Genomic DNA, 25,008 nt, shown 5'->3' with positions numbered 1-25,008 from the left:
TCAGTCACCATTTCTCCAAGCTAAAGAGCCCCAAGCGCTTTAACCTTTCTTCATAGGGAAAGTGTTCCAACCCTTTTATCATTCTAGTTGCCCTTTTCTGCATTTTTTCCAATGCTATAATATCCTTTCTGAGGTGTGGTGACCAGAATTGCACACAGTATTCCAAATGAGGTCGCACCATCAATTTATACATTATGTTACTAGCTGATTTGTTTTCAGTTCCCTTCCTAATAATCCCCATGATAGCGTTGGCCTTTTTTAATTGCAGTTGCTCACTGTTTTGACATTTTCAGTGAGTTATCTGCTACAACTCCAAGATCTTTCTTTTAGTCAGTCTCTGCCAGTTCAGAGCCCATCAACGTGTATTTATAGTTAGGATTTTTGGCTCCAATGTGCATCACTTTGCACTTGGCCACATTGAACCCCATTTGCCACGTTGACACCCACTCACCCATCCTAGACAGATCCCTTTGGAGTGCCTCACAATCCTCCCTGGTTCTCACCACCCTGAACAACTTCATGTCATCTGCAAATTTGGCTACTTCACTGCTGACTCCCAACTCCAAATCATTAATAAACAAGTTAAAAAGCATCAGACCGAGTACTGATCCCTGTGGTACCCCATTGCTTACCACCCTCCACTGAGAAGATTTCCGATTTATACTCACTCTCTGTTTCCTATTAACTAGCCAGTTTTTGATCCGCAAGAGGACTTGTCCTTTTATCCCGTGACTATTGAGCTTACTTAGGAGCCTTTGATGAGGAACTTTAGCAAAAGCTTTCTGGAATGCATTCAGCTTCTCAGCCGTTTCCCCATCAACCGTCAGTAATCCTTTTACCCCTTGGTCATCCAAGGGCCCCACTGCCTCCCTGACTGGTTTCCTGCTTCTAATGTATTTGAAGAAAGTTTTATTTTTGGTCTTTATAGTTTTTGCTATATGCTCCTCATATTCCCTTTTTGCTTGCCTGATCACAGACTTGTATTTTATTTACCACAGCCTATGTTTGCTTTTATCAACCTCACTGAGATTAGCTTTCCACCGCATAAAGGAATCCTTCTTACCTTTTACAGCTTCCATTACGTAGCTGGGGTGTGACACACAAAATCTAAAGGGAGATGTAATATTAATTGTGAAATAGTTCTCTAACAATGTTTGAAAATAATTTCCATTTCATATGAGTCGAATTAAGCAAAACATTTTACCAGACCTTGGTTAACATTTGGCAGGTCTAGTGGTGACCTGATAAAACTGTCTTGTGGGCTACATTCAACCCATACATTGCTTGTTGGTCATATATGCCATAACCTATTAATTAAAACACTATTATTTCTAAAAAAATAAATTGAATCCTGCTATTTTTCAGCTCCATCATGCATGGCGGAGGAGGCGGGCGATGTGCGGAGGGGTGGCTGGAGGTGACCGCCGGCAGCGACGGCCTGCGCAGAATCGTCCCGGGGGCTCGAGGCGACGGGCGGCTGCGACGGCCGCCGGGATGCGACCGGCGGCCGCCTGGGTCAGGCCGGGGAGGGGGAGGACGCCAGCACAGTGCAGAGGGGTGGCTGGAGCCGACGGGCAGCTGCGGCGGTCAGAGCGGAGAGGGGGGAGGAGGTGAGCGCCGTGCGCGGGACAGCCGAGAGCCGCGAGTGGCTGCAGACGACGGCCGCCAGCCTTTCCTCTGGAAAGATTGTTATTGTTTAAAACATTTTTAAGCTGCCTTTCCATTGAAGTTAGGGTCTCCAAGGCAGCAAACAATAAAAACATTAAAACAGGATTACACACACACACACACACACACACACACAAAACAAGTAAAAATAATTAAGACACACAAACTCAAGAATTAGAGGAAGGGTCAATGAGAATCAGTGAGGGAATGCCAGACAAAACAGAAAAGTGTTTATCTGCTGGCAGAAGACAATGATAGAAGAGGACAGACTCATCTCCCTAGGGAGGGAATTTCATGCTTTCATGCTTTTGGTGCCACGACCGAGGAGGTCTGTTCCTGTGTTACCACCTGTCTACCCTCAGATGGTGGGAGCACCTGAAGCATGGCATCCAAAGATGACAGTAGTGGTCAGGTAGGTTCATGTAGGAGTAGACGTATGCTGTGGCTCCAAGCTGTACAGTGCTTTAACAGTCAATACCAGCACCTTGAATTGGGCATGGAAGCAAACTGGGAGCCAGTGTGGGTGGAACAAGACTGGACTGTTATGGTCCCTGTGATGCACTCCAGTCAGAATTCTGGCCACAGAAATCGAAGAATTATCACTTGTTTATTATTTCTGTTGTAACAATTTAACAACTGAAAATTTCATGAAGGAAGGTTGGATTCCTTACAGGTAGAGTTGTCAACTCTGAGTTGGGAAATTCCAGAAGATTTGGGTGTGGAGCCTGGGGAGGGTGGGGGTTGAGGATGGAAGGGATCTCATCAGGGTATCACGCCACAGAGTCCGCCTTCCAAAGGAGCCATTTCCTCCTAGGGAACTGAGCTCTGTGGCTGTAATTCCAGGAGCCCTCCAGGCGCCACCTGGAGTTTGGCAACTCTACTTACAGCACTTCCAACAAGTGGTTGATACTATTAAAAAATGTAAAGTTGTTAGATGCCAACCTAGTATTTTTAGGAACTAGTCCCTTTACAGAGTTGAAAAATGTATACAGTCATTTCATGTCAGCATGAATATTTTAGAGGCTGGACAATTATGTCCTGGAATTTTCCCAGTTCTAGTTGTAATAGGTGTGCCTCAGCTCTAGAATAGCTTATTCTGAAATAACCTTTAGTGGTTTAAATTACATAAGTCTAGAACTTGTTTGAGAATGGTGGCTTTTGCAAAATGTGCGTTCTTTGTAAGCAGGTGCAAGCAGAAATTTCTTGGTGTTCTTTCAGATATTTTTGAGGCTGCAATTTCTGCCAAAGTGGTACTCAAAGCAGTGTTATATTAAAAGCAAAAGTAGAGCGAGGAGGGACATATCAAAACCAAAAGGCAAAACCAATAAGTTGTATTGTTGCTTAATAGGTAACAGGTAATTTCTGACACCTTTGGAGATACAGTTCCTCAATACTTGTCTTACTACAGAAGAACACAACATATGGCCCATGGGACCCGTCACCCTCCAATACTCTGGTGTGACCTGTAGCTCCCACTACTAATTTGGTTACTCAGCAGATACTCCATGCTCCTAATTGGTTGCAGGTCTGAGGAGGGGCCAGCTCAGCAGTGTCAGGCAGCTGGGTGCCAATGAAACAGTGCCACAAGAGGTGGGTGGCAGACAAACTGCCAATGGCCACCAACACCCAGGATATTTTTCCCTTTAAAATACAACAACTAAGGGAGGCAGGTTTTAAATACTGAAACAGAGTGGATACTGAAGGTTTAAACCCCCAGTCCCTCCCCTGCACAATCCCAAGGCAAATTAAGGCTGGATGAGTCTGTAATTTGCAATTTATTTTGGGAAAGAAGTGATGGTCTTTATCTTGTCTGTTAGAGCCCTAATAAGTTTGAAATTCATAGGTCAGGGCCTGGTGATGTATTGTCACAATACAGTCTGCATAGTTCCAGTCAAGGTTGATTCTTTAATTGTTTGAGTTGTTAGATTCAGATGGGTAGCCATGACAGAACAGAACGAAGTTTGAGTCCAGTGGCATCTTTAAGACCAACAAAATTTTATTCATGCACACAAAAGCTTATGCCCAAAATAAAACTTTGTTGGTCTTAAAGGTGCCACTGGACTCAGACTTCGTTCTGTTTGAGTTGTGTACCTGTGCTAGAAGGAAATGTAGTCATCAAATTACAGAACAAATTTTCTTGCTGAAGAACAGTGAGACATATCAGGAATTTTCTATTAAATAATCACAGCACCTTAATGGCTTGACCTTTTGTAATTTTTCCGTTAATTAAGGTAGCATTATTAGAACACCTCAGAATAAACAACTGTCACAACAGGGCCAGTGGGGCAAGGCAGAGAGGGAGAGTTTATAGTCCAGTCCAAGAGTCAAGCCAGGGAGATCGAAAGAGTCCGAGCAAAAGTCTCAATCGCACAAAGCCAAGCCGTAGTCAAACGTTACCGATACTCAGAGTCCAAACAAGTCAGTATCGTAGTCAGGAAACGTAGCCGAGGATCAAGAGCCAGAGGGGTCGTCAAAACGCGGACTGGAGTCAGGAACCGGGAAATCAGTCAGGAGCCAAACAGAGTCAGAGGTGTAGAGCTTCTTGTCCAACGAACAACCAGCCGTCTGTCCAAATAGCGTGCTGGGTCATTATCTCATTAGCACGGCTTCGCAGGGTCCTTGATTCTATTAGTAATCTGGGCTTAATGATCGCCAACCGTGCAAGCGAGCCGGTTAACAGGTGGCGGAGAATCGGGTGGCGTGTTGCTGGAGCCAGGCATTGCCCGATCGGCTTCAGGTGCAAACTGTCCTGGGGTTTGGCATTCACCCTCTCCGGCACTTAGGTTCGGTGAGGACTCTCGTGCTTCTGATGATGTTAAAGGCACGGAGTCCTCAGTTTCAGAGCTCCCAGGCGCCGGGTCGGGTACAGGCATGACAACAACTGGCATTAATTCTCAACACCACTGATTAAAATTGATTCTAGTCAATGGAACAACTAAAGCTTTAGGCGCCATGTTATTCTGAAATCTTGGCTGCTCACATTTGCTTATAGAACTTTTTAAACGCTTTTTTTGTGCTTGGACTGTCCCATAGGTTTTCTGAGCTGCTGCTATGAGGAAACCTCGCAGGAGATCCCGGCAGGCTCTAGAAGGGAGACGTTCTCCTTCACCGTATAGTTTGAAATGCTCGCCCACTCGGGAGACTTTGACATATGCCCAGGCTCAGCGAATAGTGGAGGTTGATATTGATGGACGTCTCCATCGCATCAGCATTTATGATCCTCTAAAGATAATCACAGAGGATGAGCTGACTGCCCAGGACATTACAGAATGCAACAGCAATAAAGAGAATAGTGAACAGCCACTGTTTCCTTCCAAATCCAAGAAAACTCAATCTAAAGGCAAAAAAAAGGAGTCGGGCACCAAACATGCTCCTGGGACATCTTTCCATCTACCCCAACCCAGTTTTCGGATAATTGATTCCCTCAGCCAGCCAGATGCTCCAGCCCTGCCTATGACATATTATCAGTACACTGAGAAACTGCCTGAGGACACTGATGCTGAAGTGGAGTATGATATGGACGAGGAGGATCTGGCTTGGCTTGATATGATCAATGAGAAGAGGAGAAATGATGGCTATGGGTCAGTTTCTGCTGAGACTTTTGAATTATTGGTAGATCGGTTGGAGAAGGAATCATACCTGGAGAGCCGTAACAATGGGCCCCAGCAGACTCTGATAGACGAGGATGCAGTTTGTTGTGTTTGCATGGATGATGAGTGTCATAACAGCAATGTCATTTTGTTTTGTGACATTTGCAACTTGGCTGTTCACCAGGAATGCTATGGAGTGCCCTATATCCCTGAGGGACAATGGCTTTGCCGCTGCTGCCTACAATCCCCTTCCCACCCCGTTGATTGTGTTTTGTGTCCAAACAAAGGTGGAGCTTTCAAACAGACCAGTGATGGTCATTGGGCCCATGTTGTTTGTGCCATCTGGATCCCTGAAGTCTGTTTTGCAAACACTGTCTTTCTGGAACCCATTGAGGGGATAGACAATATCCCACCAGCTCGCTGGAAGCTGACTTGCTACATCTGCAAGCAGAAGGGCATGGGAGCTGCTATCCAGTGTCACAAGGTGAATTGCTATACTGCCTTCCATGTTACCTGTGCCCAGAAGGCTGGTCTCTTCATGAAGATTGAGCCCATGAGGGAGACTAGCCTCAATGGCACAACGTTCACTGTACGCAAAACTGCTTATTGTGAAGTACATTCCCCTCCTGGCACAGTGAAGAAAAGGCGTACAGCTACTGTTCATGAAGGGGAGGAGGAGATTGCAAAGAATGGAAAAGAGGATGAGGGCACTCCCAAGAACAAGAGCAAAGTGAAGTTGAAGCCGAAGGTAAAGAAGGAAACCTGTGCTTCTGCACCTTTGCTGATGGTCACACAAATCCCTTCTTACCGGTGAGTGCTGCAAGTATTCTAAGGGCAAAATAGTATGGTCACAGCTTCTGTGCTAAACTAGTCCAGCATTTCTCTCCTGTTGTCTATTTAAGTAACACCTTTTCTGTTCTGTGCCCACTTCAGCAAGTGCATTGGTTAATTTTAAGTTTGCCAAAGCCAGACTCATTAGCTATGTTTATATTGTATGTTCTTAAGACTTACAGCATTGTAACTGCTATATGTTCAAAGGGGAGGGACATTTAAAAAAAATTGCTCTATGTACAAATTATTCTGCAAGGAAGAATCTACCACAATGTGACACATAGGCCCCGGTCACACGGAGAATTAGGTACGTGGAGGGGACGGATTAAGGGCGGGTCAAACCGGCACGATCAAACACCAACATCTGGCAAGTATTGCGCACCTGCCCCAACCTGTCGCATCCGGCCAAAAATGTGGATCGAAAATGGAGTACCTACCGGAAGATCCGCAGCAACGGCGGGCATGGGATCGCAGACGCGCTGGCATCCCGTAGCATCCTGCAGCCGTCTTCGACCCACGCATGCACACTAACGTGGAACCGCCGTGTTGCCTCACTGGGACTACGCTGTTACCTCCCCAGTGTGATCAGGTGCCAACGGAGGGAGAACGGAGTCGCAGGGGAGTGTAAGATCGTGCTCCCATGCTTCTTTTAGCTCCGCATCTAATATGCCTCCCTTCCCTGATGGATTTTCCCGCTCGTGTGACCGGGACCTTAATGTCTTGAATGGAGTGAGAAAACAACATACAAACACAGTGATAATTTGCTAATTATGTATGGGCCAAGTACAGACTCGTTCTATTGATTTCAATGGGATCTATCATTTTAACCTCCATATGCAAAGGCTGTTTCTGTTCGGTGTAGCAATTAAGAGCTAGTTTGGCATAGTGGTTAAGAGCAGTGGACTCTAATGTGGAGAACCAGGTTTGATTTCCCACGCCTCCGCTTGCAGCTGCTGGGTGATCTTGGGCAAGCCACGGTTCTCTCAGAGCTGTTCTCTCAAGATTAGTCCTCTCAGAGCTCTCTGAGCCCCACCGACCTCACAGGCAGTGTTCCCTCTAAGCTGAGTTAGTGTGAGCTAGCTCACAGTTTTTTAGCCTTCGGCTCACGCATTTTTTGTCTTAGCTCTGGAAAGGATGGCTCCAGAGCAAACTCATTTATGCAGGAGCCAAATCGCTCACTCACAACTTTAATGCCGGGAGCTCACATAGTAGAATTCTTGCTCACAAGACTCCATAGCTTAGAGGGATCGTTGCTCACAGGGTAATTTGCTAATTATGGGCTGAGTACAGACTCATTCTATTGATTTCAATGGGATCTATCATTTAAGCAGCATAACTGCTTGCAGAATTGCCTTGGACTATAGCTGAGGTTTTTCATATTAATGATGGATCTAAATGACTCTGTGAACATCATGCTGTAAAGTAGTTTGGTCAGAAGCAGCATAACTGCTTGCAGAATTGCCTTAGACTATAGCTTTTTTCATATTAATTATGAATTTAAATGACTCTGTGAACATCATGCTGTAAGGTAGTTTGGTCAATTGGAATGTAGCTGGTTGCTGAATGCTCCCTATTTTGCTGTCGCTGCTGCTTAATTGGAGCCGTAGAGCTGTTTCTAATGGAACAGCAACTTCATAGCTGAAAAGCCTCTGATAAAGTTGTAATACATGTACAGTTCTCAGTATGCTTTCATATGACATTATAAATCTGGGCACCTCGTTGTTGAAGTGGGAGGGTACCCATGTGTCACTGTGTTCTTACAGAATATGAAAATGTGTTTGACATGTGTGATGAAATCTCTTGATTCTGTTGTCTTCCTTAGGTTGAATAAAATATGCAGTGGACTGTCCTTTCAGAGAAAGAATCAATTTATGCAGAGGCTACACAACTACTGGCTGTTAAAGCGTCAGTCAAGAAATGGAGTCCCATTGATACGACGGCTGCATTCTCACTTACAGTCCCAGAGAAACGCAGAACAGGTAGGACAAGTTCTTTTTCACTGTACCAGGGTACAGCATGAGACAGCTGCATAATGTGAATTGATTGGGAAATCTTGTGGAAGGTTAGAATGGAAATAATCCACTCTGAAATTTCTACTGCCAGTTAGAGGAAGTCGGTAGGTAATTAATTGTATACATTTATAATGAGTAGTAGAGGTGGAACTTCCACACCTTCCTTTAGTAGAGTCTTTCATTGCTTGTTTCCTTCTTATCATAATAAAGAATTTTGAAGTGCATATTTTTGTTAACTTAATTACAGCAAAGCAGACACATCAATGGCTTATGTATCTCTCATGAAAAATGTTATCTCATAGGATAGCATTTACTTTCTTTGAAATCATATTCTAGTTTCATTAATCAGTGGCTTCTGCTCACATCTCCTGTTTTGTATTTGCTTTTATTCCCTAAGTAGAATTTTACATTTATCTTTATATTAGAAACAATCTCCACTTTTCCTTAGTTTTCAAAACTATGGGGTCATACCTAGCAATTTTTAAGTCATAAGTACTGCTGCTACAATATTCATGTTCCATCAAAAGTGAATTGAGCAGAATTAGTACTCAATATTTATTATTCCCCATAGTTTTTCGTAGTTGGATAATCATTGGTAGAAGAACCTAAAACAATGCTTCATTGTTTTCTGTTAAATATAGATATGAAACCACTGTATATTTGGGAAATTACAAAAGATCAGTGAATACTGGTTAAGATCATTTTTCAAAAAATGCTTACAACCTTTGCTGGATTTCTTTAGGTAGTCAATACCAAATATATCCTTAGGTTTTTTGAACTGGATGATAGTACTTGCGAAGTAGATTTTGGAGTATAGATAGACTCCAGTTGCAAATGACCAGACAAGATGAGAGAGTTGAGTCAGGAGAGATGTGAAGTAAGAACAGGCAAAACAAAAATCTTATCTCCACTTCACAGAAAGAGCAGGATGAAAAGAACAGTGCGGTAAAGGAAGAACTGAAATACTGGCAGAAATTACGACATGACTTGGAAAGGGCACGGTTACTCATTGAACTGATCCGTAAGCGGGAGAAACTCAAACGTGAGCAGGTAGGTAGAAGAATGATGGTGGACTGCTAGTACTGTTCCTCAAGCCTTGATGTATTTCAGTTTGCAGTAAGATAATTTTGCTGCCCAAGTAGATAAACCCACAGCTGTTTGGATGATGTGCTCTTGATCTGCATAAATTTTTCCTTGCAGTGGGGAAGAGCTTTGTAATTCTTCAGAGTTTGCACTGGAACCTATATAAAGTTCTCTGAACTTACTAGTGTTGTTTTCCCCTTGTTGTTTCCTAGATTTTTTTAATTACTAGCTTTTTTAATTAAAAAGTTACACTAACTATAACACGTGTCTTTTGTAAATGGCATTCTTGTGAGGTCAGTTCTCTTCATTTCATAGCTATTTTTATGATATGTGATCAAATAGATGTTTAAAAATTATATATTTTTCCATTATTTTATCTAGTCTATTATCATTTAGTACATTTTGGAGAAAAGTGCAAAAAAAGATTATAAAGAAAGAATAAATAACATTCTAGATAATATATTATCACTGACAGGTAAGGAGGAAGAGGGTATACCTTTCATAATCAAACAGGGTGTCAGCCAATCAGAACTGAGAATTTTGAAAGTGACAGTTGCCCGACTCCCTGAAGGGCATGCCTTCAAACTCCTGGCAACATGGTGGGCACTGCTGGCCAATAGGATTGCAGGAGGAGGTGGGAGTTAGGTTGTCACAAGGGTGCTTTTCCCCAATGGTGTTGCCCCTGAGAGGAAGGTTTGGGGGGGGTCCCTGGCCCCCCAAATGACGGTGTTCTGTGGGTGGTGGCTGCTGGGATATTCAGGTGTAGCAGCCACTTCTGACAGAACAAAATTGTTTGGGGAGCCAGGGACCCCCCACAACACCCCCCCATGGGCAACACTACTGGGGAAAAGCACCCTTGTGACAACCTAACTGAGAGCCAGTTTGGTGTAGTGGTTAAGTGTGCGGACTCTAATCTGGGAGAACCGGGTTTGATTCCCCACTCCTCCACTTGTACCTGCTGATGTGACCTTGGGTCAGTCACAAGCTCTGGCACAGCTGTCCTTGAAAAAGAGCAGTTTGTGTCAGAGTTCTCTCAGCCCCACCTACCTCACAGGGTGTCTGTTGTGGGGAGGGGAAGGGAAAGGAGTTTGTAAGCTGCTCTGAGACTCCAAGTGAAGGGCGGGGTATTAATCCCATCTCTTCTTCTTCTTCTAACTCCCGCCTCCTCCTGCAATCCTCTTGGCCAGCAGCACCCGCCATGTTGCCAGGTGTTTGAAGGCATATTCTTAAGTGGGCGGGACAGCTGTCACTTCCAAAATCCTCAATTCTGATTGGCTGACACCCTGTTTGATGATGAAAGATATACCCCTCTTCCTCCTTAGGGTGATACACTTCACTGTTTTGACATATTTGTGATGTTGTTGCATATTCTGTTATTATTTTAGAAGATATTAGGTAGTTCAACAAATTACGATCTTAAGTTTCTGCAGTTTAATTCTTATCAGTTTTAAATGTGCTATTTTATATTTTGAGCAAAGATCATTTAACACCCACCAGTTCAATTTGTTTCCTTTCCACCTAAAGCAAGCAGGGGGCTGGCCCCTTGGTGGGTTGTTTGGCTGCCTACAAGGGACCTGACCAATGCTCCCTCTAAGTTGTGGAGCCTGCATTGCAGGGAGGGTGGGGTATAAATGTAAAAAATTAAAAAAATTAAAATTCTACTTTATGAGCTACTGGCATTAAAGTTGTGAGGAAGCTATTTGGGTACTGCATAAATTAATTTCCTCTGGAGCCATTCTTCCTGAGCTAAGACAAAATGTGTGAGCTGGAGGCTAAAAAACTGTGAGCTAGCTCAGACTAACTCAGCTTAGAGGGAACACAAGACCTGACTCTGTTCCTTGAATGTAGTACACTGCACTGTACCATGCTATGTTAGGAGAACAGGACCAGATCCACCAGCAAACTTCCTTCACCTCTCCCCTGCAGACCAACCACTGTGGGGAAGGGGAGAGGCGCAGGGGAGCCTAATCAGCTGCAGTGGCGAAGAGAGATGTCTGGGTAGTCTACTGAGCAGGGGAGACAGGAGACACTTGGCAGCTCCCCCTCCCCACCCCCAACATGGCTTGCCTGGCTCCCTGCACCTTGCCCACTGCCGTATCTAGCAGGCCCTGGTGCCTTGTCACTGTTGCAGATTGGTGGTCTCCCCACGCCCCCTCCACCCCTGCCACAGCTGCTCAAGGCCCACAGCAGTGAGGTGGAGAGATAAAGGGCCCATGGGCCATCACAGCAGGTGGAGAGATAAAGGGCTTGTCCCATGGGCCATCACAGCAGTCAAGCACAGTATGTTCACCTACCAAATCTCCTCACCACAGCTCACAGCATTCCTAATTTTGAGTGACCACTTCCTTGTCCTGATTCACTAAAATAAGTCAGATGGTTAAGTGGTGAAAGCAAGTTTTAGTTTTATGCCACCTTTCATCAGAAGGCAAGAAGGTTTCTTCAGACATTTGCTCCTGTGTAGTATACAGTTTTATACATTGCAAACTGAAGAAATGGGCACTTGTCCAAACTTTATCTGGAATTAGCTCACAGACCATATTTACAGTGCGCTATGATTGGTGAGTGGGCATTGGTTTAATTATATGTCAACAACCCAAGACCCAGGAGCCTAAAGGCTTGTGACTCTCCCTCCACCCCCCGTGAGATCCCATCACCGGCATTCAGCTCTACAAGAACGCTGGGGCAGAAAGGTTCCTTTTTTCCCTCCCTCCAGCTCCTGTTAGGCAGGACTTTGGAGTGCAACTTTGGTATGGCCACCACCACCTCTGGTTATTTCGTGCCCCCCCCCCTTGCTGGAGGATTGCCCCTGCTATCCAGCAGCTGCCCAGAGGTACAGTTCCTCAGGGATGCACAGTAGCATTAGGAGAGCAGTCTCGGACATGGGTGAGGAATCCATGCAGTGCTTCATAGCTAAACAGCTTTATTACTACAAGGCACAGCTCAAAGAGTAACATAGAGTTCATGCAGGCTGTGAAAGTAACAGAACATGGAAAATGTTACTGGCTATTGGAGACTTACAGTCCTAGAGCATCTGGCCCAATCTAGGCGGGAGACTGGCGCATGCACACACTCACCAAAGAGCAACAAGCAACATTCCACACTGCACCTTCTCTACCACGTGAACCAGTGTCTCACCCAACCGTGCTCCCTGCTCACAAAGGGGCAGCTTCTTTTCACACACATCCAACATGTTGTCAGAGTGCCAGCCTCTAGAGCCCAAGCCTGCCAGAGCCAGGTCCCTCCAGTTAACACATCAAAGAGATGGCGTGTTTTCTCTCTGGATTATATAAGCAGTACTGTCAGGTGAAATGGAGCTGTTCCCAGGCTCTGCTAGGATTTGGGTCTGCATCTCAGTAGTCCATCTTTATAACAGTCAACCTCTGTCTGCCTCTCATCCATAACAGGAAGATGTATTGGGGTGGGAGTGGGTGGGAAATCCCTGCTATCCTCCGCCTTGCTTGCTTGCCTGCTGTGGCTCAGGTTCCTGTTACTCCCCCTACAGGCAAACTCACTGGCAGGGGAAATCTTGCTCACCCAGACCCTTCCCCTCACTGCTCTGCCCACCTGTCTGTCCTCCACTCTGTGGGGAGGGGGCAGAGGCAGCCCCTGATCCTCCTCCCCCACTCAACTGCTGCACCCCTGCCTGGGTGATGGGGGTGCAGCAGCTCCTGCTCCTCCCACCCACCCAACTGCCTGCAGGGGAGAGTGGTGGTAGTGGTGGCACTGGTGTTGGCAGCAGACAGTGGTGCCTGAGTTGGCACCCAGACAGTCAGGGCACGCAGGCTTGGCTGGCCCCTCCTCCCTTCCTTGCTGTTGTTATCTGTTTGTTGTCTGTGCAAGCACAAACAATGTCCCTCCATTTAGGGAAGGGATTTAACCCCCTCTCCTTTTTAAAAGTTTTCAGATTTTTCTGCAAACCTATGCAGTCCACCAGATTTGTTGAAAAAAATCTCCTTTCTCTCTATGTGACTCTGCTCCAAAGATATAAATATGGGGCCATGATGAGTATTAGATACACTGATGGGGACACTCCTGGTTTGATATCTTTGTGGGGTATTGATTTCCTGATTTTTTTTAAGGTAAAGATTCAGCAAGCTGCTATGGAGTTACAGCTCACACCTTTCAAGGTGCTCCTCCGCACAACACTGGATCTGTTGCAGGAAAAGGATCCGGCCCAGATCTTTGCAGAGCCTGTAAACCTGAGTGAGGCAAGTACTGTACCTAGAATTGTAGTTCGCGTTGACCTGAACACCTGTGCCAATGAAGTTGCTATAGCTGGCAAGAAGGAGGCACTGTTTTGACTGCTTCTGCTATGCTTGCCCTGCTGTTGCATAAATGAAGGAAATTCTCCAGTACTCTTGTGCAGAGAGCATCCCAACTGGCCACTTTTGTTTTGTTTTGAGGAAGTGTGCTGTTGCTTCTCAGCAAGGGCATTTTTATAGCTGGCGGGCATCATGTGGCTGAGATTGCTGTGCATTTGTGCACTATCCCAGTGCCACTGAGAGGGCATTTAGAGTGCTTGTGGTGGATATGCCCTGGTTGGCTAGTAAATGATTTTTGTAATTGTACAGGTTTTATATGTTTAGGTTCCAGATTACCTGGAATTCATTTCCAAGCCAATGGATTTTTCTACCATGAGGCGGAAGCTGGAGTCCCACCAGTACCGAACACTGGATGAGTTTGAGGAAGACTTTAACCTTATTGTTACCAACTGCATGAGGTATAATTCTAAAGACACAATTTTCCATCGAGCAGCTGTCCGACTAAGAGACCTTGGAGGGGCAATATTGCGTCATGCGCGGCGGCAAGCTGACAGTATTGGCTATGACCCCGAAGTGGGGGTTCACTTGCCTGAATCACCGAAGACAGATGATTTTTATCGTTTTTCTTGGGAGGATGGTAAGTTTCCATTGGGGTTTCTGTCCTAAGAATGTAAGGCGAGTAAAGAAATTTAAAGATTAAAAATTCCATGTGTGTAGCAATAGACAGTAATTCGTAAAGCTGTTTGAAGGCTTTGTGGATGCAAAATCTCAGTGGCTGGCTACTCATGCCGCTGCTTTTCTCGTTGTAGTGGATAACATTCTACTCCCTGAAAACCGGGCTCACCTTTCCTTGGAGGTACAACTGAAGGAGCTATTGGAAAAGCTGGACATGGTGAGCACCATGCGGTCAAGCGGTGCTCGTACCCGTCGCATTCGCCTCTTGAGACGTGAAATCAACTCCATCCGGCAGAAGCTAGCCCAGCAACAGAACAAAACCATGCCAAATGGAGACCCGGCTCCTTGGGAGGAGGGATTGGACAAGATGCTAGAAGGAGACTGGGATGAGGATGGGGAGAAAGGTAAGAGGTTTCAGCAGATCTCTGAGGGAAGAAGTCCAGGCTGTGCAGGAAGAGTTGTTCTTGGGGGTTGACTAGGTAAATAAATTCATATCCTGTAATCTGTGCATATTCATCTATAGTCATCTGTTACAAAGAGATCGCAGTGTAGCAACTTCTTTTACCCACAGGTACAAAAATTATATTAATAATGGGCTAAATGATTCAGGGTGAAGGCATCAGATATTAAGTAGTGCAGCCAGTCTGGAATCTTTATGGCAGTCTTTGAAAGTCATCTTACTCCAGTGTATATGCTGATCTCTGGAGTGGGCTGGATTAGAATTTGCCCAAAGCTGCTAGTATCAGAGTCTGGGGAGACAGAGAATGTGTGGTAATCTTATTTCAGTTTCTAGACGTGGTTTGCCAATACAGTCCTAAGCACAGTTACACCTGTCTAAGTAATTGAAGTCAGTGGATTTAGAAAGGTGTAACTCTTCCTAATGTTGCAATGTACAGCTCAAAGACACCTGTGATAGTCATTCATTGACCTTCACAGTCTCAACAGAGAGAGGTTGTAGATTGAGAAGGCTGTCAGTGTCATGTCCCTCATATGCCTGTCAGCAATAATTGGCTGTGAAGGTGGCATCATGAAATTCTGAAGGGACTGTGACACAGACTGCTCCGAAATCTTGCTCAGTTGATTAGAGGAAGGGCTCTTGGGGTTGTTGCCCTATGGCCAATGGTGACACAAAAATGGCACACAGAATACTGTACAAGTAAATTACAGTCAGCCTGGAGTTTAGTTTGCTTTTGAACAGAGGCTGTTCTGTGCTATGTCTTTGTATTTTTCTAAAATGGCATGCTTTACTACTATCTGAGTAGCCTTTTGACCTTTTCCCCAAGCTGAGAAACCACTGGCCTTATCTTTGACCTCCCCTGGGATTTAGGGAGTGTAAAATCTAGGGCAGAACACGGAAAACTATCAGGGTTGGCTTTTGCTGAGGGGTGAACCAGTCAGCACTTTATCCAGAATCCATAAGAAGAGTCCTGCTGGATCAGACCAGTGGTCCATCTAATCCAGCATCCTGTCTCACACAGTGACCAACCAGTTCCTCTGGAGGGCCAACAACAGGGCATAGAGGCCAAGACCTTTCCCAATGCTATCTCCTGGCTCTGGGATTCAGAGGATTAGTGCCTCTAAATGTGGAAGTTCCCCTCAGTCACCATGGCTCGTAGCCACTGATACATGTATCCTCCATGAATCTATCATGTTCCCCCTTTAAAGGTGTTTATTCCTGTGGCCATCACTACATCCTCTGGCAGCAAATTCAACCTCTTAATCACTCTCTGTGTAAAGTAGTATTTCATTTAGTCTGTCCTGAATCTACTGCTCATCAGCTGCATTGAGAGGGAGAAAAATTTCTTTGTCAACTCTCTCCATCCCATGCATAATTTTATAAACCTCTATCATGTTCCCCCTTAGTAATCAATGGACAGTTCTCACAGTGGAGGGAAGTAAAAAATGGAGTCCCACAAGGATCGGTAATGGGGCTGGTACACAAGGTGTTCCATGCGCCTTGGTGTTTAGTCATGCCGGCCACATGACCACGGAAACGTCTTCGGACAGAGCTGGCTCTTCGGCTTTGAAACGGAGATGAGCACCGCAACCCTAGAGTCGGATTCGACTGGCTTTCGAGCAAGGGAACCTTTACCTTTACTTTTTACTATCTAATTTATTCATCAATGATCTCTCAGTCTCAGCAGGTTCTGACCCCATTAGACTATACTTGAAGTTGAATTTTTTTTGTCCCATTGTGCATCACCTTACACTCACCAACACTGAACTTCATTTGCCACATTGTCACCCACTCACCCAGTTTGTGGAGGTCCTCTTGGAGCTCTTCACAGTCAGCCTTGGTTTTCACCATTCTGAATAATTTTGTGTCAAACCTATCCACTACACTACCCACCCCTGGTTCCAGATCATTGATGAATAAATTAGATCGTACCAGCCCCAATACTGATCCTTGTGGGACTCCATTTTTTACTTCCCTCCATTGTGAGAACTGTCCATTGATTCCTACTCTTTGCTTCCTGTTATTTAACCTGTATTTAATCCATAAGAGAACCTGTCATCTTATCCCATGACTGCTTACTGATGAGTCTTTGGTGAGGTGCCTTGTCAAAAGCCTTTTGAAAGTCCAAGTATATAATGTCCTCTGGGTCTCCATTGTCTACATGTTTGTTCACTTTCTCAAAGAACTCCAAAAGGTTGGTGAGGTAGGACTTCCCTTGCAGAAGCCACGCTGGCTTTCCCTCATCAGGTTCTATCCCTCTATGTACCTAACAATTCTATCTTTGATTATAGTTTCTTCTTATTTGCCCGGGACAGACGTTGCCTGTTATTCCCCTCTGGATCCATTTTTAAAAGTTGGTGTAACATTTGCTACTCTCTGGTTTTCTGGTAGAGTCGCTGAATTTAGTGATAGGTTATATATATGGGTTAGCAGATCAACTATCTCACATCTGAGTTCCTTAAGAACTCTCGGGTGTATTCCATTAGGACCTGGAGACTTATGAGTTTTTATGTTTTCCAGTATATCTAGAACTTCATTTCTGGTCACCTCAATTTGGCTCAGTTCTTCAGTCTCCCTTCCTGAAAATAGGGGCTGTGGCATGAGTACATGCCCCACACTTTCCACAGTGAACACAGAAGCAAAGAAGTCATTGAGCTTCTGTGCCATCTCCCCATCTTCCTTTAGCAATCCCTTTATTCCTTTGTCATCCAAAGGCCCCACTGCTTCTCTGGCTGGTTTCCTGCTCTGGATATATTTTTTAAAATGTTTATTGTTTGTCTTGATGCTTTTAGCAACCTGCTCCTCAAAATCTCTTTTTCAGTGCTTAATTATTGACTTAAATTTCTTTTACCAAAGCCTGAGGTCCCTCCTGTTCCAATCATTGGGGCAGACCTTCCACATTTTAAAAGGAGCCTCTTTACTTTTTATAGCTTTCTTGACTTGCATTGTTAACCACGCAGGCTTTCTTGTAGACTTGGCAGAACCTTTCCTAACCTGTGAAATGCACTCTATTTGGGCTTCAGTTACTGTGGTTTTAAATAGCTTTCAGGCATCCTCTGGGGATTTGACTCTCTTGTTTCCCCTTCGGCTTCCTTTTTACTATTCCTCTCATTTTTGTAAAGTTCCCTCTTTTGAAATCAAATGTTACCATTTTGGACTTTAGGGGTAACTTTCCATTGACCCGAATGCTGAATTTAATAGCATTGTGGTCACCATTCCCACTCAGAACTTAAGTCCAAGACCACTGCCCCTCTGGTTGGCTCTATGACCAACCGTTTCAGTGCTCAGTCATTTATGATGTCTAGGAATCTCATGTCTACAGAATTACTCAAGCATATGTTTACCCAGTCAATGTGAGGGTAGTTGTCTCCCGGTGTAATAACGTTATCTGCTTTAGTCACCTCCCTTATTACCTTCTCCATCTCAAGATCAGCCTCAAGGATTTGATCAGGTAGGCGATAGTACACCCCCGCTTTTAAGTAACATTTAGGGCCCAGTGTTTTCACCCACATTGTTTCTTTTGGAGAGTTAATTCCCCTGATGTTTTCTAACATTTGATTCTATGCCCTCTGTGATATATAATGCAACACCTCCCCCAACCCATCCCACCCTGCCCTGCCTATAGAGCTTATACCCAGGAATGACTGTATCCCATAGATTTCCCCCATTCCACCATGTTTCTGAGATACCTACTGTTATCTAAATTGTCATTGAACAACAAGCAATCCAGCTCCCCCATCTTGGCTCAGAGACTTCTAGCGCTGTCCTCTCTCAAAGCAATCTCAGTTTATGCTCCCCAGTAGCTTAGCGGTTTGGGAAAGGCAAAACACATTCGCCTTCCCAGGAGCCCTCTCCTGTGTTCTTTCTCTAAGCCCAGCTGGCTCAGTTCTCAGTTTGTCTCCCCACAAGAGCCACCTTCATTCATTCATTCTCATGGCCTTGGTGCAGGAGAAAACTGCCTTCCTTCCTAATGAAGTTCAACAAATAGACTGGCTAAAATGCACATCTGTATTTGAACATTTAATATCAATCATGAAAGAAAGCACAAATAACTGAAATTGTGAAACGTATTTCGGTTATGCTGTCTAGCCCTCATAAGGGGAATTGTCTGCATATGGGGCACTGTTGTTTACCTCTGAACCACTCCAAACTCGTAAAAGTAGAAATGTTAAGAGCAGATCTGATCTCAGCTTGTCTTCGTGGAGCTTTACTTGCAGCCAAAGTACAGCAAAGGTGTTCATTGTCCTTAGCATCCGAGTTGCCTACTGCAAATGCAGTGTCAGACAAACCATTGGCCCCTGGAGTACAGGTGCCTTCCTATATGTTTGAGTCCAGTAGCACCTTAAAGACCAACTAAGTTTCCAGATTTAAGCTTATAGCCAGGAAATTTTGTTGGTCTTTCAGATGCTACTGGACTTAGATCTTGAAGATATAATTGGGGGAAGCTATATAGAATTTTCCTCTACCCAAAAGTGAAAAAAATATCTGTATATGCAAAAGTGCAGTAGAGTTAGCATCACCAAAGGTGTAGGGTTGCGAAGTCCAGGCTGGAAAATGCCTGGAGGCTTGGAGGGTGGAGCCTGAAGAGGGTGGGATTTGGGGAGGGGAGGGACTTCAGTGAGGTATAATGCCATAGAGCCCATCTGTTAGAGCAGAGTCATTTTCTACAGGTGAACTGATCGCTGTCTCCTGGAGATCAGTTGTAATCCCAGGGGATCTCCAGCCTCCCCCTGAAAGTTGGCAGCCGTAGCTGTGATTTCATTGAACTGTACATTTTAAAAATCCTGTCATATTACCTATTCTAAAATGGCATTTCCTTAAATGGCAATAAGGAATTAACAAATACTGAACGTTCAACCTTTGTGAGTTCATTAGTTGCTGTAGATTTTCCGGGATGTGTGGCTGTGGTCTTGGCACCTTGATCACCTGTCTTTGTCAGTTCCTCTGAAAAACATAAAGTATTAGCAAGAAGTGCAAGGCTGGGATACAAGGCTACATTCCTGAGCCAAGTTTTTTTTGGAAACAAGTTCTGCTCACCTCAAGCAAATATAAGAATGAGGTTTATGGGAGAGAAGTGACCACAGCAAAAGAAGTCTGAGATCAGTACAAACAAGCTAAATCATGACAGAAATAAAATTTCAGTTACATTCAACAACTCCAGTGACACAATAAAATAATCTATTACACTGGTGCCACAGGGATTAATACATGTGTAGTCCCCTTCTCTGTCAAACTAAAGGCAGCCATTTACTATAGTTAAACCATCGTTAACAATAACATTCCTGTTCATGACAGTGGTTGAAGTAACAGTAACTGGATTGGAGTGATAGAAATAATAGTTTAAGACATACAATTTTGTTACTGATTCAGAGAAATGCATCATGCTGCAACAGTTTCATGATGCTTTTAATGTACAAAGTCTCCAAATAGTCCTCAGAAATCTGCAGTTAGCTTTTCTGACTATATGAACATCCATTCTATATGGATGCATCATGAATTTTATACTTAGAACTGAGTTTCTTGAATTTTTGTATGATATGTATACCCTTTGAGTATGCAGTTCTCAATAATATACTATTCTCAAAAATGTCACTGCATTTCCAAAATAGCTGTATTATGTTGAAAAGGAAGCACAGTAAGATAAAAGAATTTAGCAAGCGCATTCATTAAGATACATTGGCTTAGTTCAGGTAGAAGGTGTCAAGTGGTGGTTTGCAAACTTGGTTTGGCATGCAAGTGAGAGGGGTAGAGAGAGGGAAGAGGGTGCATGCAAGCACAAGGCTCACTCATGTACTGCTAAATCGTAGTGTGTCTTTATGTCTGAACCAGACCACTGAGCACATGGTAAAAAATGTTTCCAACCACCTCTACTGAGGGAAAACCAAAAAACCAGTTTGCTTGGAATTTTTTTGTTTGTACTGATATTGCAGCTGTGGATTGTAAGTGGTAGATGTAGAAGGGCATTCAGATACCCACCAGCATGCATTTATGGTGCCTGGTATCTGCCCATAGTTATATTTCTTGTTTCAGTTCATACCAGCATGTCTCTGTACTTTTGAACTATTGAAGTAAGAGTCCATCTCCTTCCTAGCTAGATTTCCAGGAACTGCTCTTTCATTTCCCAAGTAGTCACAAGTATTCTCCAGTATCTGCTGTTGTCCCTCAGCATTTTGCCAGCTCTGGAGATCAGTATCAGCATCTGCTTCCAGACTGGTAGAATAAATTCTGCCCCTTCTTCATTCTTTCCATCATCACTGTGAGAGTGGAGGGGAACATGCATGCATGCATGCTCTTTTAAACCTACTTGAGCAAGAAGATCCTGTATCTAGGGATGGCAGTACTTTTGTCCATTACTGCTAGGATAGATTCATTTTGGGTGAATTCTTGCTGCCCAGTAGCTCTAATAAGTGTGCAGGTATCATGCTGGGAGGGAGGAGGCGAAGGGCTAGTGCTTGCTCTAGGAGTCAGGAGTGGGGAAGGCTGATCGGATGGGACAGTAGTAGCATTACTGCCCCATACATCTCCTGAAAGTCACGCTTGTGAATAATTTTTAGAAACCAACAACCCTTGGAGTCCTTCCATTTGCATTCCTGTTTCTGACAGTTTGGCACGTTGGATTGAATCCAAGGCTTCTGTGAATGGACCAGATATGCAGTTGTGACTGCATATTTACCACCTTTCCCTTCCCTTCCATCTGACCCCTAGAATCCATTACTTATGAGGTCAGAGAAACCTCCACAAAAACCTGCCAGGTGGCATGGAGGACTGCTGCTATAAGGGAGAATGTATGGAATCAACCCATTGACTTCTGTACAGCAGATCAGATTTTGTGAGCTTAAGATCTTCCTCTGCAACATTGAGGGAGGGGAGGTTTTGATCAATTCCCACTTCTAGCTGCAGTTGTATGTGTCACATGGCATTTGGTTCTGAAAGGTCCCCTAGCCCTCAAAAGAGACTTGGGTAAAGTGTTAAAAATTGTTACCATAGACTCACTCTGTTTGTGGAAGGGTTGGATCCAATCCATATTCTGAGTTTTTCCTGGAACACTTGAGCTAAACAGTTACATTATTCAAAATGCATATTGAGTTTTAATTTTTTTAGAGCTCTCTAAAAGAGAGCCATGATTATGCAATCCAGCTGTCAACTTTGTAGCAACAGAAAAGGCTCAGTGCCTACTCAGTGACTTGGGCTAGTTTAAGGTCAGTGACTGCTAGAACCTTGGTAAACAGCTTTCCATAGTCCTAATTTTTGCCATAGATTCGCTTTGGGGGAAAAATTATTTATTTAGCTACCTTTCTTCCTTATGAAGTTCAAGGTGGCTTACAACATAAAATAAATTAAATAAAATGCATTGTCCTGATGACGGGACCGCCACCCCCCCCCCCCACACCACCGACAAGACCTCTCCCGACGCCGGGAGGGCAGCCCCTGGGTCCTCCTGTACTCACCTGGGGTCCCGGGGGAGTCCAAGGCAAGGCAGCCGAGGAGAACCCGCCAGCGACCCCCAAGCCAGCCCCAGCCGGTAACAACAGCAGAAGCATCAGGCGATCATCAGGCCAAGTTGAGGCGGCCACGCCGGGCAGCACGCTTGAGTGCCGTGCCCCGCATGGAGCCGCCCTGCCATATTGTACCTGGAGCAGGGAGGAGGAATGGAGACCGCAGCCCCTCCCAGGAGTTGGCGTCTTCAATTATGTAGGGGGGCGGGGCTCAGGAGGGGAGGAGGACAGGGAGAGCACAGGGAACACTGGGATACGGGGGTAGAGAATAAAAGGAAGCAGCAACAAGAGGCCAGGGATGATGACCTGGATTGGAATAAGGCAACGCGGAACAAAGAGACAGAGAGTGCCAACCATCCAGAGGGAACGTTGTGGCAGGGACGGTGACGTATCCTCCCTCCCCGTTCAGGTGTCTGAGGCCCCTGCTGCTTAGATGGGCGGGCCAACAAGGTGGCGGAGGGAGGGGGGCTTGAGAACTCTAGCAGCAGTGAGGGGGAGTCATTGAGGTCATGTGACATGCATAAAAACATAAAAACTAACATGAAAAATCACAATTCAGGATTGCTAGTAAATTTAACCAAATGTGGTCTTAAATAAAACCACCTCCCTCCCAAAGATTAAAAGTGAGGGGACTGGGCACACCTCCCTGAGGAAGCCTTCTCTCATGTACCCACCAAACGGGCTTCCTTGATTGATGCACAGTCAGGAGGCCTCTCCCTGTGAACTGAATTCCCAAGCAGGAAAATATGGGAGAAGTTGTTGTACCCTAGTCCCAAGCCATGTAGGGTTTTAAAGGTCAGAACAAACACCTTGAATTGGGCTTCTGACTTCATCAGTAGCGTTTTAGTTGCTGTAATATTGGTGGCACATGCTCCTGACAGCTGGCCCTGACCAGCAGTGTACTCACAGTGTTCTGCTCTAGCTGCAGGTAGCCCCAAGTAGAGTGCATTGCAGTAGTCCAGTCTGGATGTAACTAAGACATGGACCACTGTGGCTAGATCTGACTGAACCAGCAACGGACACAGCTGATGCACCTGCCAAAGTTGGGTGAAAGCACTCCGAACCACTGCAGCCACCTGGTTTTCTAAGGTGACCCCGGCGTGTAGAGTAGCACTCCCAATCTCTGCACCTGACTTTTCATGGGGAATATAACTCCACCCAAGACAGGGGAGATCTGAGGTCCCAGGTCTGCTTTCTTTTAACCTAGAAAACATCTGTCTTTTCAGCATTAAGTTTCAGCTTATTCACCTTCATCCAACCCATTACTGACTCCAGGCACTGGTTCAGAATATCAAAAGCAGCCTCAGAATTTGGAGGAAAAGATAGATAGAACTGGGTATCATCTGCTTATTGGTGCAAGGCAGCCCAAACCTCCTGATGACCTCTTCCAGCGGCTTCACATCGATATTATATCACGTGGGGGATAAGATCTAACTCTGTGGGACCCCCTGGGCCAAAGGCCATGGGACAGAGCAAGAATCCCCCAGCACCACCTTCTGAGAGCAACCCCCCTCGATAGGATTTGAACCACCATACAAGGTGCCCCTTAGTCCCAGTACAAAGAGGCAGCTCATTAGGATACTATGGTCAATTGTATTGAAGGCAGCTGAGAGATCCAGCAGAACTAGCAGGGTCACATTCCCTCTGTCTAGTGCTTGGTAGAGGTCATCGACCAATAACTTGGGGAGCACTTTGAAGAGTTCTTGGTTTCTGTCCACACACATTGTTTTTCTGCAAGGCACACCTGTAATCAGTTACAACCTGGGAAGGGTGAACCAAAAAACTGAAGATTCTCCGGTGGTTCAGGAGTGGGGCAGTCCTTGACTTCTTACTCCTGGGAAAGCACCTCCCCCTTCCGTAGGCAGGGCCGGCAAACTTTGATCCCAGAGGGGAGGGGCTTATCCTCTGATCTCCAGTCTTACTGGCCATGCCTTCTGAGCAGGACGTGCTGGCTGTGCTCTGAAGAGCACGAAGATCCCAGAAGACACCAGAAGGTCATAAGAAGAAGCGGAGACCTAAAGGGCAATGGGAGAAGGTACTTACCTTCCAGCCCTAAAACATATTCGAGAGCTGCAGGCCTCGAATTACAATGGATCCAGCGCCGGCAGTCCTGGGAGGCCCCCAGGCAGTTGCGGAGCCGAGAGGAACGCCTCGGACCCTGTTGGGAAGGCGGCAGTAAACTGCTCCCCCCCCCCATCCAGTGGTGGGGGCGTGCAGCTTTTTTGGGGACAGACGCTGAGTGAAGAGCCTATGGAGAGCAGAGGCAAGAGAGGTGGCTGAGGGTGGTGCAGAATCTCTGTCACCATCCCATTCGGCATTGGAATGGAGCCCCCTCCTTGTTCCAGATCGTGGCAAGGAGGGACGTAGGGCAACAGGCAGCTTCTTCCTAGGCTACTGTCCTCTCTGCTAAAAGAGACAGGAGTCCCAGTACAGAGGGCAGCCCTCCTCCTAGAAATACAGGCCTCCCAAGCATAGTGCCAGAAAAAAAGGTGAACTATTAGAGCAGGAGAAAGAAAAGGGTGCCTGTCATTCAATCTAGACTCTTCCTCCTAATCTCTATAATAGAATATGGGCTAAGGTCATGAGGGCACTAGAGCTTACATACACTCCAAAGATACAGGAAGACAAGGAGGTTCCTGGGTTCTTTCCTGTAGGCTCTGACAAAGCCATTCCCAAGTGTGCCGCTTCCTGTGGCGTTATATAATATCATTATGGCAGAATGGGAACACCCAGCCAATCCAAAGTCTGGGAAACCCAGTGTTTAATAAACTCTGCTCTCTTATTCCAGGAGCCACAAAGAAGTTCAAACTTACTATGGCGGATGATTCAATTAACTTATCAGCGTCTACTTCTCTATTTCCCGTGGACGCTGATGGACTCCCAAAAAAGACAAGGGAGTTGCAAAGGCACTGCGTAGAGTTTTTTTTTTAGGCG

General features: G+C 45.3%; 1 protein-coding gene across 1 annotated transcript in view; it reads left to right on the top strand.

Annotated features, from left to right (window-relative positions):
- The first annotated feature begins 4,707 nt into the window (after positions 1-4,707).
- BRPF3 (bromodomain and PHD finger containing 3) overlaps positions 4,708-25,008 on the top strand; it is a 43,002-nt gene continuing 22,701 nt past the window's right edge. The window contains exons 1-6 of the mRNA XM_015421554.1: positions 4,708-6,068; positions 7,912-8,068; positions 9,020-9,151; positions 13,264-13,392; positions 13,771-14,083; positions 14,256-14,525. Of these exons, the coding sequence (XP_015277040.1) occupies positions 4,720-6,068; positions 7,912-8,068; positions 9,020-9,151; positions 13,264-13,392; positions 13,771-14,083; positions 14,256-14,525 (2,350 nt within the window). The 5' untranslated portion in view covers positions 4,708-4,719. The remainder of the gene's footprint in view (positions 6,069-7,911; positions 8,069-9,019; positions 9,152-13,263; positions 13,393-13,770; positions 14,084-14,255; positions 14,526-25,008) is intronic.

Source organism: Gekko japonicus, unplaced genomic scaffold (genome assembly GCF_001447785.1).
Source record: "Gekko japonicus isolate JY-2015 unplaced genomic scaffold, Gekko_japonicus_V1.1 scaffold1371, whole genome shotgun sequence".
NCBI lineage: Eukaryota > Metazoa > Chordata > Lepidosauria > Squamata > Gekkonidae > Gekko > Gekko japonicus.
The sequence above is the reverse complement of the archived record's forward strand: the minus strand, read 5'-3'. Positions and strand labels throughout refer to the sequence as shown.